Source organism: Neoarius graeffei, chromosome 1 (genome assembly GCF_027579695.1).
Source record: "Neoarius graeffei isolate fNeoGra1 chromosome 1, fNeoGra1.pri, whole genome shotgun sequence".
NCBI classification, from domain to species: Eukaryota; Metazoa; Chordata; class Actinopteri; order Siluriformes; family Ariidae; genus Neoarius; species Neoarius graeffei.
Genome location: NC_083569.1, coordinates 34,213,885 through 34,227,356, shown reverse-complemented (window position 1 = coordinate 34,227,356; position 13,472 = coordinate 34,213,885). Strand labels below are relative to the sequence as shown.

At 40.5% G+C, this 13,472-nt stretch overlaps 1 protein-coding gene across 2 annotated transcripts in view; it reads left to right on the top strand.

Moving 5' to 3' along the window:
• The window catches only part of cop1 (COP1 E3 ubiquitin ligase), a 59,837-nt gene that overhangs the window by 16,850 nt on the left and 29,515 nt on the right, over positions 1 to 13,472 (top strand). For both annotated transcript variants that reach the window (XM_060931141.1, XM_060931132.1), the window contains exons 4-8: positions 613 to 677; positions 1,113 to 1,232; positions 6,698 to 6,766; positions 6,854 to 6,913; positions 7,012 to 7,106. In XM_060931141.1, coding sequence (XP_060787124.1) covers positions 613 to 677; positions 1,113 to 1,232; positions 6,698 to 6,766; positions 6,854 to 6,913; positions 7,012 to 7,106 — 409 coding nt within the window. The remainder of the gene's footprint in view (positions 1 to 612; positions 678 to 1,112; positions 1,233 to 6,697; positions 6,767 to 6,853; positions 6,914 to 7,011; positions 7,107 to 13,472) is intronic.

The window sequence follows — 13,472 nt, the reverse complement described above, 5'->3', positions numbered from 1 at the left end:
AATGATGGAAAAATAAAGACTTGACCAAAGTTAGGGTTTCCTGCTTGTAACATGCTCTGATGCTACTTTTAAGAAAGCATAAATATGTTTCACTGAAATGCTGTAGAAATGACCTTACCTATGCTTTTTGCAGAGCTATGGTGAGAGAAATAAGATGCCAGTTTACCCAAACGTGGCTGTACATCAGTCAGGCTGTTTTAGATATTTTAATTGCTAATTTGTTAGCTAAGTGTAATTTTCTCATGAAGTACAAATGTTATGCTTGGATCAAGTCATTGGTTGTGTCATAGCATAACAGACGTGAGTATTAGATTAAATTTAACAACATTCTAAATACCGACTGTGAAATTATCTGAGGCACGTGCATCAATGCTTGCACTATAGAGGTGGCCGCAAAAACGCATGCAAAAGTAACACTGTGTTCTGTTTTCAGAATGGTAGAAAGTGTCCACATTCCACCATATCTTCTAAGGCTGCCCCACACATACATGCTACTGTGAAAATTATGGTTTTGCTTACTATTGCTAACTTAAGGATATCAGGAGGGTGTTAGGTTAGCACATACAGGCTATGCAGCATGGGTGTTACATAATTTGTTTTATTGTTTTGCAGTTAATGAGCTGATCCTTAAGCAGAAACAGAGATCTGAAGATAAGCGACTGAAACGGGACCACCCCGTAAGTGTGCGTCAGCATGTCCTTTCCAAAGTTACACTGGAGTTTGTTCCAGACATATGGTCAGGTCCATGTATTTGGACAGTCAATTTTTTCATAATTTTGCCTCTGTACACCACAACAATAGATTTGAAATGAAGCCATCAATATGTGATTTGAAGTGTTGACTTTCAGCTTTAATTCAAGGAGGTTAATAAACATTGCATTAACCGTTTAGGAATTACCGGTACAGCCATTTATACATGGTCCTTCCATTTTCACAGGCTCCGAAGTAGTTTGATTGCCAGGTGTAACTTGTGTGTTATTTCTTGACCAAATTAAGGCGAAAGGTCTGGAGTTGATTGCAAGTTTTGAATTTGTATTTGGTAACTGTTCATGGGAATGCTCTTCGATATTTGAAGAGCATAATGTGCAGTAATTAATGTTCTGTGTTTATAGAATGGAACCAAGTGGCAGTTTTTCCAAGATGTTCTTGGCACAGACCAGGAGCATCTGGATTTAGCAAATGTCAACTATATGTTAGAACTGCTGGTGCAGAAAAAGAAGCAGCTTGAAGCGGTTGGTATACCTTTTTTTTTTAAATGGCTAAAAGGCATTTGATTTTTTTAATTTTTTTTTAAATTTGTCATTCTGTAATGTCCTATTACTAGTTAAGGGACCTTACCTGATCTTATGACCTTATTGGTAGGTGGTGAAATGGACAAAATTGATGTCTTAAAGTTCACCACAATTAGAAATGATAGACATTACCAGTACATTTACTTTGTGATGTGCGAAGCTCCATACTTAAGAGAATATGGTGCATCAACCTGATTGATAGATATACGTCATATGGTCGCAAAAACTATGTGCGTATGTACGAATGACATACATGTACCACCACAGGGAACCAGATCGTAAATATCAGGCAATGTAGCGCATAAACACTTGGCCACTGGACGACACAATTTGTATTTTTTACTAACCCCATTTCCAGAAAAGTTGGTATGTTTTCCAAAATGCAATAAAAAAGAAAAATCTGTGATTTTTGTTAATTCATGTGAACCTGTATTTAATTGACAAAAGTACAAAGAAAAGATTTTTGATAGTTTTACTGACCAACTTAATTGTATTTTTGTAAATATAAATGAAGTGAGAATTTGATGCCTGCAACATATTAAAAAAGTTGACAGAGGCAAAATAAGCCTGAAAAGTTTATAGGATGTGCACGTAGCACTATTTTGGAAGATTCCACAATAGGCAGGCTAATTGGTAACATGATTGGGTATAAAAAGAGCATACACCAAAGGCTCAGTCTTTGCAAGCAAGGATGGGTCATGGCTCACCCCTTTGCGCCAAAATACATGAGGGAATTTTTCATCAATTCAAAAACGTTTCTCAACACAAGATTTTTAGGTCTTTCAAAATCTACAGTACATGTTATTGTGAAAAAGATTCAGAAAATTCTGAGACATCTTGGTGAGTAAAGGGCAAGGTCAGAAACCACTGTCCAAGGTGCGTGACCTTTTGAGCCCTCAGGCAGCACTGCCTGAGAAACCATCATGCTAATGTGATACATATAGCAACATGGGCTCGAGAGGACTGGGGGGGGATTGTTCTCACTTAATGCAGTACGCTGCTGCATCTGGAAATGCAGCCTGAAACTGGATTATGCAAGGAGGAAGCCATTCATCAATTCTATGTAGAAACGCCACCAATTTCTCTGGGCCCAAACTCCTCTCGAATGGACTGAAAGATGGTGGAAATGTGTGCTGTGGTCAGATGAGTCCACATTTCAGCTTGTTTTGGGGCAAACCGGACATTGAGTTCTCCATGCCAAAGGTGAACACGACCATCCAGTTTATCAGAGAAAGGTGCAAAAGCCAGCATCTGTGATGGTATAGGGGTGCATCAGTGCCCATGGGATGGGTGAGTTGCATGTGTGTGAAGATGCCATTGATACATTGGTGCGCATATTGGGGTTTTAGAGAGACATGTTCATCAAGGTCTCTTCCTGGGAAGTCCATGCGTTTTTGAGCAGGACAATGCCAGGCCTCATTCTGCATGGGCTACAACAGTGTGGCTTTGTAGACATGGAGTGTGTGTGCTTGGCTGGCCTGCTGCCAATCTAGATCCGTCTCCGATTGAGAATGTATGGCGCATCATGAAGAGGAGAATCGGACAATGGCGACCCCGGACCGTTGAGCAGCTAAAGTATGAAGCAAGAATGGAGACGCATTCCAATTGCAACACTGCAACAATCAGTATCCTCAGATCCCATTTGATTTTAAAAATGTTATTAAAAGGTAAGGTGATGTAATGTAATGGTAATAATGCCTCTGTCCCAGCCTTTGTGTGTTGCAGGCATCAGATTCTAACTTTGTTTATATTTATGAAATACAATTAAGTTCGTCAGTAAAACTATAGAAAATATATTTTCTTTGTACTTTTGTCAGTTAAATATTCATGTGAATTAACAAACAAGAAGACGGTCATCTATATCCCCCACCGTATATACCAGGTTTCAAGATATTTGTCACATTTTTCAAGTTCTGCTGCAGGAAACCAACCCTACCTCTTTACACTGACCTCAGCAGCCCATGGCATAAGCCCACCAGACCTTTGGTCCAGGTGAGCTAAAAATTAAAATTTCTCATTTCTTAGTCTGAAAAAGCACGTACGTTACTTAACATATATCAACTTTCAAGACCATATCACTCATAGTTTTCAAGTTCTGCTCCGGAAACAAAACCTACCCCTAAGACTAACCTGAGAGACAAAGTCTGAAATTGTTTCTATGAAAAATTTAAAATTTCTCAAATTTTAGTATGAAAAGGCACCTCGACATCACCTCGTTAACATGTATACCAAGTTTCAAATCCGTATCATGAATAGTTGTGGATGTACACTCTGGACACGAACGTTGCTCTTAGAAACTAAGTCAAAATCAATTTTTTTTTTAATGTAAAAATTTGAAAAATACTCTTTTTTTTTTTTTTTCCTTTTTTTTTCCCCAAAAATCCAAAATGGCAAAAGGCCCTAGTTCACATGTAGCTTGACCAAAGGTCTGGTGGGCTTATGCCATGGGCTGCTGAGGTCAGTGTAAAGAGGTAGGGTTGGTTTCCTGCAGCAGAACTTGAAAAATGTGACCCATATCTTGAAACTTGGTATATACGGCAGGGGATATAGATGACTGTCTTCTTGTTTGTTAATTCACATGAATCTTTATTTAACTGATAAAAGTACAAAGAAAATATATTTTCTATAGTTTCACTGACTAATATATAAGTTTCATGCAGATATCTTGAGTAGTTTTAAAGATACGGCCCGGAAACGAAAACATGACCGGATGGACGGAACCTGTTTCTGGCAGGGGATAATCACAGATTTTTGTTTTTGTTGCATTTTGGACAATATCCTAACTTTTCTGGAAATGGGGTTAGTACGTACATAAGCGCTGGATAAAAACCCATTTTATATTTTTATTTGCTTTTTAAGAAGTGGGATTATTTACTCACACATTTCACAGAAAATATTGATACTTTTTTCCCCCAGAGCATGTAACATCTCTTTGCATTGTATTTTTTTTTTCTTTTTAATAATTTTTTTTAACCTGAACGGTTTCTTACTCTGCACACTCAGGTAAATGTAATTGCTGTTGAACTATGCAATAATTATGAGCATCTTTCCTTAGTTTTAGATAATCTAAAACTGCTGCATATTGATTAGTTCTCATGTCCGATAATATTCTATCATAACTATATAGTAATGATGTAAAGTGAAGGTGCTGGTTCACTGCTGTCCACCAGACACCCAGCAAAGTCGCATCATAATAAATGTCCTGGTGTTGTTTCTGGTACATGCCATGTGGTATCAAAGAAAGGAATAAATATGTATTTGTAACTGCAATGTGTCTCATTTTTTTGTATCACTGTCGCAGGACAGTGCAGCAGTTTATTGATGCAAAATACACGACACTACACAACTTGATGGTTCATATGTTATTTTATTCAGGTTGATTTTGTACCCTTGCAAATATTTTGCTCATACACTTATCAGGAGCTCCATTGTTAGGATTTATGTATGTGTAACAAAAATGTGGTGGTTTTTTTTTTTTAAATTGATATTACAAACCCGTGTGTGTACATGTAAGTCTTGCAAAAGTATTCATCCCTTTGGTGTTTGTCCTGTTTTGTCGCATTACAAGCTGGAATTAAAATGGATTTTTGGGGTGGTTAGCATCATTTGATTTACACAGCATGCCTACCACTTTAAAGGTGCAAATTGGTGGGTTTTTATTTATTTTTTTTTTGTGACAAACAATTATAGATTTAAAAAATGATAATGATAAACCCAGAAATCTGGAGTGTGCATAGGTATTCACCTTTTGTATGAAGCTCATAAATTAGAGCTGGTCCAACCAATTAACTTCAGGAGTCAAATAACTAGTTGATTAAGATCTACCTGCGTGCAGTCAGTGTCGCATGATTTGTCACATGATGTCTGTACCGGTATAAATCAACCTGTTCTGGAAGGACCCTGACTCTGCAACACTATTAAACAAGCAACATGAAAACTAAGGAGCACTCCAAACAGGTCAGAGACAAAGTTGTGGAGAAGTATAGATCAGGGTTGGGTTATAAAAAAAAATCCCGAACTTTGAATATCCCATGGAGCACTATTAACTCCATTATAGCAAAATGGAAAGAATGTCAAACAGCCCACCAAAACTCTCAGAACGGGTAAGGAGGGCATTAATCAGAGATGCGGCAAAGACACCAAAAATAACACTGAAGTAGCTGCAAAGATCCACAGTGGAGATGGGAGTATCTGTCCATAGGACCACTTTAAGCCATACACTCCACAGAGTGGGGCTTCATGGAAGAGCGGCCAGAAAAAAAGCCATTGCTTAAAGGAAAAAAAAAAGAAAACACATTTGGAGTTTGCCCAGTAGCGTGTGGCAGACTCCCCAAACACATGGAAAAAGATTCTCTGGTCAGATGAGACTGAAATTTAATTTTTTGGCCATCATGGGAAATGCCGTGTGTGGCGCAAACCCAACACTTCCCATCACCCTGAGAACACCATTCCTAAGCATGGTGGTGGCAGCAGCATGCTGTGGGGATATTTTTTTATCTGCAGGGATAGGAAAGCTGGATGGCGCTAAATACAGGGCAATTCTGGAGGAAAACCTGTTTGAGTCAAGCCAGATGTTTGAGGCTGGGATGAAGGTTCATATTCCAGCAGGACGATGACCCTAAACATGCTGCTGAGGCTACACTGGAGTGGTTTAAAGGGAAACATTTAAATGTCTTGGAATGGCCTAGTCAAAGCCCAGACCTCAATCCAATTGAGAATCTGTGGCATAACTTGAAGATTGCTGTCCGCCAATGCAACCCATCTAACTTGAAGGAGTTGGAGCGGTTTTGCCTTGAGGAATGGGCAAAAATCCCAGTGGCTAGATGTGCTCAGCTAATATAGACATTCCCCAAGAGACTTGCAGCTGTAATTTCAGCAAAAGGTGGCTCTACAAAGTATTGACTTTGGGGGGGGGTGAAGACCTATGCACACTCCAGATTTCTGTTTTTTCATCTTTATTGTTGGTGTCTCAAAAAAAAAAATCGCACCTTTTAAAGTGGTAGGCGTGTTGTGTAAGTCAAATAGTGCTAACCTGCCAAAAATCCATTTTTTTTATTCCAGCTTGTAATGCGACAAAACAGGACAAACATCGAGGGGGATGAATACTTTTGCAAGGCATTTATTTGATTTATTTATTTCACAGACTTTTTCAAAAATAATTCTTTATGCATCGCTGTCATACAGTCCTACACAGAATCCAAACAAAGCATAGAGCCTAGCTTTAATGGCTTTGGTCAAGGCCCCAACAGTGGCCCTCTGCTCTTGAGATTTAATTTCCCAGCCTTACTGCAGCATATAACCTAGATTACAGACATACCTTTGTTCTCCTCTATTAGATAGCTTACCTGATGTAAATGTGGAGAGTTGGTTCTCTGAAAATGTCATACATGTGTTTGTTTCTGCAGGAATCGCAAGCAGCTCAGCGTCAAATCCTAATGGAATTCTTGAAAGAAGCCAGGAGGAATAAGAGAGAGGTTGTTTTTCACATACAGTACATCCATTAGTTTTCAAACCTGGCAGAAACATAACAGGAAACATGACATTGTTCTTTTCTTACGTAGCAACTGGAGCAATTACAGAAAGAACTGAACTTTTTGGAAGAGGACATAAAGAGTGTTCAGGTAAATTGAAGCTGTTGAGGAATGGCATCATGGTCACTCTTTGATAGTTGTACTATTGGTAAGCTCATAGCTAGGGATTTTGTGTACTCTCTCTCTAGGATATGAATGGGCTGTACTCACCAGGGACTGATATGGACCCCAATTTGGACAGCACTGTTCCCCAGTGTGATGACGCACACTCTCCTGCACCCAGGTAAGGCCAGTTAGAGCCTCCAGTTGGTTTTAAAGGGGAACTGAAGGCAAATTTTATCAAAATTCTATTTCTCATTTTATAAAATGTAGGAATGCATTTCTGACAGCTTTTTTTATCACTGCTATAGCAAGTTATGAGTGTTTTTGAAATATGCTATGTAATATATCAGTTCATATGTCAAAGCAATGCCTGTAAACAAGATTCGCTGAGACCTGTGCAAGACTTCGTAGGACGGAAGTAAAACGTACACCAGAAATCAAAGTGATCAACATCTGCCAATGTTGTCAAGACGCGGGCGCTCTCCTTCGAATGCTGACATAATTAAGCTGGAAGTTTTCTTATATAGTGGGGACGCCATTTTGTAGTGCTGTCCGAAACCTTAGTGAGGATTATGTGGGGAATGCGCTCGGTATAATCTGTATTTATTATTTTGAAAACCCACCAGCCGCCTGATCTGGCACATTTTAATTGTGCAACAGTAATGACGTAAATACCAACTAATCCTTATCCTGTCATCTTTCCAACTCTTCTCTACTCCACGTTGGTTCGAAGTCATATAGAATAATCTCAATCACTGATGAAGCTGGCAAATCTCGAAATTAGTCTAAATTAGAATGATATGGTGATCTGCTCTGCTGTGTAAACAGTTTTCAAAATGGCGGCGCTGACACTTCACGTTTGAAGTCTTGCACAAGTCTCGTGAAGATCGCGCAGATAAGTGACGACTGCTGTGGACCATGCGAACTACATTCAGCGTGGATAGAAACCGAAAAGGCAGATAAGTGTAATATAGACCCCTTCGCATGTTTGTAAACAAACCGACCGTTGCCAGGATGTGCGCGCAGCCTGGACTCAGAAACAATGGCGCTGCCCATAGACCGGCATTATGAGCTGTCAGATTATGCAAAACAATTGTCGTTACAAGATCGAGAATGCTACATAAATAAGTTAACTCTAACAAGTGGACATCGCCTACCGGATCCGTATTTAATTAAAGAGTGGACGGACGATGTTAGTAAGTTTTCCTCTGATACCTGAAGGCAGTCATACTATTTACAAAAAATGTCAAACTCAAAAAAAAAAAACCTATTTACAAAAGTAGCCTGCCATCAACATTCTGGCTACAGCGAGACTACAACTTGATTAACAATGGGACATTCATATTCATTTTGTTTTAATCAAATTATGCCAGTGATGTGATGGCAATGTGGCTTTAGCTACAACAGCAAATACCAACACTAAACAGCAATTTGCAGGAGGTAATGGCATGAAAGGAATGATAGTGTAAAGAGTGCAGCTAAGAGAAATCAGAGCTGCGTAAAAAGCGAGAGGCAGAGATCAGAAATGAAACTGAACGGGGTGGGAGCTAGGTTAGAGCAGTCAATGTAAGTTGGCATTTAGAGTGAGGGCACACAATTTTACCTTTCCATCCTTGCTTTAAAATTGTGATTTTCGGCATACACAAATAATGATGGCACAAAATCTGGACTGCTTGAGTCAAGCGAGACCTCTCCTACAAACAAAATTGCATGCAAAGCTAAGGCCAAGTTTACATTAGACCGTATCTGTCTCGTTTTCTTCGCGGATGCACTGTCCGTTTACATTAAACCGCCTGGAAACGCCGGGAAACGGGAATCCACCAGCGTCCACGTATTCAATCTAGATCGTGTCTGGTCCGGTGCTGTGTAAACATTGAGATACGCGGATACACTGTGCTGAGCTCTAGCTGGCGTCGTCATTGGACAACGTCACTGTGACATCCACCTTCCTGATTCGCTGGCGTTGGTCATGTGACGCGACTGCTGAAAAGCGGTGCGGACTTCCGCCTTGTATCACCTTTCATTAAAGAGTATAAAAGTATGAAAATACTGCAAATACTGATGCAAATACTGCCCATTGTGTAGTTATGATTGTCTTTAGGCTTGCCATCCTTCCACTTGCAAGTGGTAAGTGATATGCACTGGGATCACACACACAGCGGCTCAGTCCCAAATCACAGCTTGTGCACTTCACTCGCGCGCTCTGTGAGCTGCGCAGGGCCGGAGTGCGCACCCTCCAGAGGGCACTCGCTGTTCAGGGCAGAGTGATTTGGAGCGCAGGATGCCTGCGGAGCCGAGCGTATCCGTGTATTGGCGTTGCTGTGTGCACGCGAATCGTGTATTGGTGTTGCTGTGTGCACGCTAATCGTTTTAAAAACGTTAATCTGATGATCCGCTGATACGGTCTAATGTAAACCCCACCTAAGTTAACATGCTAACAATATTCATTACATTGTGTAACTATGACCCAGCTAATCAGACAAACGTTACCAAAGTATTTTGCTACATCAATAAACGAAGACTAGAAAGAATAAAAAAGAAATATTTAATAAAAAGCCTGATCTTACCTGTGATGAAGTGGGTGCTGCAAACCCGCGCATTTTTGATGGTGCTTTCATCCCAGTCTACACGTTTGATGGCTTGTAGCCATAGACGTCGTCGATTTTTTTTTGGAATGGGTGAGATCCTGCTGGAATTCTGAACATTTTAACCCCATCACTGCTACGATTCTGACACCCAACAACACAACAACTAGGCATTTCTTCCAAATATTTCTTCTCGTTTCTACCGTTGCTGAGTCTTTTTTGGGTCCAGGCTGCGCGCGCAATTTCCTCTTACGTATGAATGACGTTTACTGCGAAGGGGTCTATAATATGCCAATACAAGTCACGATATAAGGTTAATAAAACCGAAAACGTAATTGAATAACATGTTAATTAAGAAATAAAGCAAGTTTAAGAGTGACTTCAGTTCCTCTTTAAAACCTTGCAACAGTGAAAAGAATACTTGGATATTGTACCTCAGCTAAAGCCTGCAGGGCCACTCTGCCTTTGAATGACTGTGGTTGCTAAGGGTTGATTGTGTCTGCAACTCCATACTGGATACTGCCCGTATACTGACCTTGGTGGAAAAATTGTAAGTCATGCGCAGTACATTTGCAGTATATGACAGTTACCCATATGATATACTACTCTGGTGAAAATTTTCAGTACATAGCCAGAGCTCACTTGGTCAGCTGCTACATCCCATGATGCAATGGGGTGATCTCAAAGAAATGAATTACGCGTGTAATGCTGTGTTCATGACATGCCAGAAATTGGGAAAATACAAACTCGGAAAAAATATAGTATATGCAGTGTAATTAAGTATATCCATAGTACATAAGATTAAAGGTAAGGAAAGATGAATAATATAATTAAAATATTACAATAATTAAACAGGTACTATAAGTGTATTCATGTAAAAGTTAATATGCTTCAGAGGCCTTGCAGGTAAGCTGAGCTGTTGCTGGTGGCATCTATGTTTTCCAATTTGATCAAGTCAGCACATGTTTTTCAAAGTCAGAAGTTCTTGGATGCAGCATAAGCCTGCCACCAGCCCCCTGTGTGATGTAGACTTTTGCCGCTTTTCCACTACCAACGCGGCTGAGTTGGGCTGAGCCGTGCGGTGCTGAGTTGGGCTGAGTCGAGCCGAGTGGGGCTGTTGGAGTTGCATTTCGACTACAACCGCGCTGAACCGTGCTGGCTGGAAGTGGGTGGACACATTGGGCGGAGTTAGCGAAAGTGGGTGGACGTCACGTGATGTCGTTAGGCGGCGCAAACAGTGACATCAGTGACCTTTTAAGCGGTAGTCTCACGACCCGGATAGTAAACAATAAACATGGAGGACATGGAGTCGTTAGTGTTGCTGGTCTTGGTGCTGTGGCTTGTTGTCACCGACAACGCCAACAGATACTGGCAAGAGCGTATAGATGAGGCGAGGCGCATAAGGCTTCAGAAATTCTCGTAATTCTTCTTCTTCCGGGTTTACGGTGTTTACAGATCCCAGCGTGCTCGCGGGGCGTGTGTGGGCATGTGAGGACACTCCTCCTCACCAGTCAGTGCACAGGGGAGTCTCTCCCCACGCCCCTAGCCCCACTCGGCTCGGTTTGGCTCGCTTCAGCCTCACTGCAAAACCGTGCGAGTTTTGGGTGCTGAGTAGGGCTGAAGTGAGCTGAGTCGTGCTGTTCTGAGGTAGTCGAAACGCAAGCCGTGTCAGGCTGAAGTGAGCTGAAAAAGGGTAGTGGAAAAGGGCCATTTGATGACAAGGATGTGCTCGTTTATAGTACATTACGTGGATGTTATCATACCTGTGTACTCAGCTGAGCAGTAGCCTACAGTACATGGTGTATACTGGACCAGTACGTGGTACACCAGTATGGCGTTTTGTACATAGCCATGGTTTGCCAAAATTAGAGTGGAAAAACTTGAGTGTCCTGCAGAGAGCCCTGACCTGAACAACCCCATTGAACACCTTTGGGATGAACTGGAACACAGATGCCACACTCCAGAGTCTAGTGTAGAAAGCCTTCCCAGAAGAGTCCAGCAAAATTGGAATAAATCTGAAATGGGATGTTCAGAAAGTACATCTGGGTATAAGGGTCTGATGTCCAAATTTTGGTTAGTGTGTGTGATGTGCAAAAATGTATCTTATGGCAAGTTGTTCCGTTTTCACTTTGTCTAACTGTTTCCTGCATTAGCCACAGTACCATTTGACTTCCTGCGGATAGGCCTAGTGTTAGCTGTTTTGGTATGTGTTAGGTAATTTTAAAATTCCAACAACACTGCTTCAGCTGATAAACTCGTATTACTTGCTAAAATGTCATGTCCTTGACTTAGAGTGGTTTATCACCTAAATAACATCTGGAATTTCAGCTCAGACTGTTGTTGAATGCCAAAACTATCCTCAGTTAGCAGGGTAACTTACTGCCTAGCAGCTGGCCAGTTGGAACATGCAGTCTGGTTTACCAGGGGAAGAGGGTGGGCATCTGATGCTCATACTCATAAGTTCCTGTTTATATAATTGCACTTTTTGACTGGAAAGAAGACAAATTATTTGTAATTGTACTATCCATTGTCACCCAGATTAGGATGAGTTCCCTTTTGAGTCTGGTTCCTCTTGCATTTAAAATTTATAGCCAGGATTTCTGTATTTCTTTAAAATAATATTTTTTGTAAAGAACACTATACAAATAAAATTTAATTTAATTTGTACACTTGGGCATTTTCCAAATTGTGTCTTGATCGAGTCTGTACTTTAGCAAAGTGTGGTGTGTGTGAGAGAGAGAGAGAGAGAGAAAATGCCACATCAAGTCACATTTCCTGATGGAGTGTAAAGAAAAAAAAAGATTTTCAAACAAATTATTAACATTTAGGTCATTTTCAGCATCTGAATTAAATATCAGCTCAGTAATCAGATAGCATGGATTAAAGTTTCCCGTCGCTACGACAGATTTCCGTCAACTGGGAGCGCTAAAGGTCAATAATGAGAGTGATGCAGATCCGAGGGAAAAAAAGGGGGTAGACCCATAGGTCTGACACCGATGTGATTTAGAACTTCACCAAGCTGCTGTGATTGCCTGTTGTTGAACCCTTTCTTGTGCTATGTTTGAGTATATGTAAAGGAATAAGTTGTTGCGCTAGATAGGCATAAATAAATAAATAAATAAATAAATAAATAAATACAGCCTCCGCTACTGTCTAGTCCCGGGGAGGCTCGGCGTAGGCCACTGATGAAATTATTTGGCTGTCCTACTACTAGGCAACTAGGTTACTTGTCTACTACTAATAGTAGTAGTAATAATGATATTTGCCTATTGAAAGGTGATCAGGTGAAAAGTTGAAGCCGCAGCAACACCTTTGCTATTAAGCGTTTTGTAGGCTTCAGCAGACAATGTTCTGGAAAGGCTGTGTTTTTCTTTGGTTTGTTTAGCCTACGATTTAATCTTTAAACATTATGGTTTCAGCAGTTCGCTTAAACATTGGAGGCTGCAGAGTCGGGCTGCAAGATTTCCCGACACTTGTTTAAGATGCCAAACTTCATAGTAAGGAGAAAATAATTCCACAGTATTTAGTGCCTCGTCAGTCTCAGAAATTAATAGTTAAGGAGCAACGCGAATTAAGTCCCAAAAAAACATCTCGTAGGCCTATATTTTACATTTTCAAAAAAGTCCGGAATTGGAAGTCAGTGGAGTGTAATGAAGTGTCTCATTCACTAAGCACAAAAGGTCAGAAAACAGTGGAGAAAACAGCTATTGCTTAAATAGGCTACGAATGTTTTACATTAGTAATTTAATGTATGTGACAAATTCATTGATTAATAGATAAAGAAGCGAATACTCCAAAGCTCAAAATTCAGGAAAGTGGCTCCGGTGTCGCAAGTGCACAAGAACAGTTATTTGAAAGTTAACCTGATGAATTTGCGCGTGCGATTTCATGAAGAACCGGGACAATTGGCATTCAGTGAAAGATTCACACCTATGACTCATTATATTCGCGCGCGCCCTCTC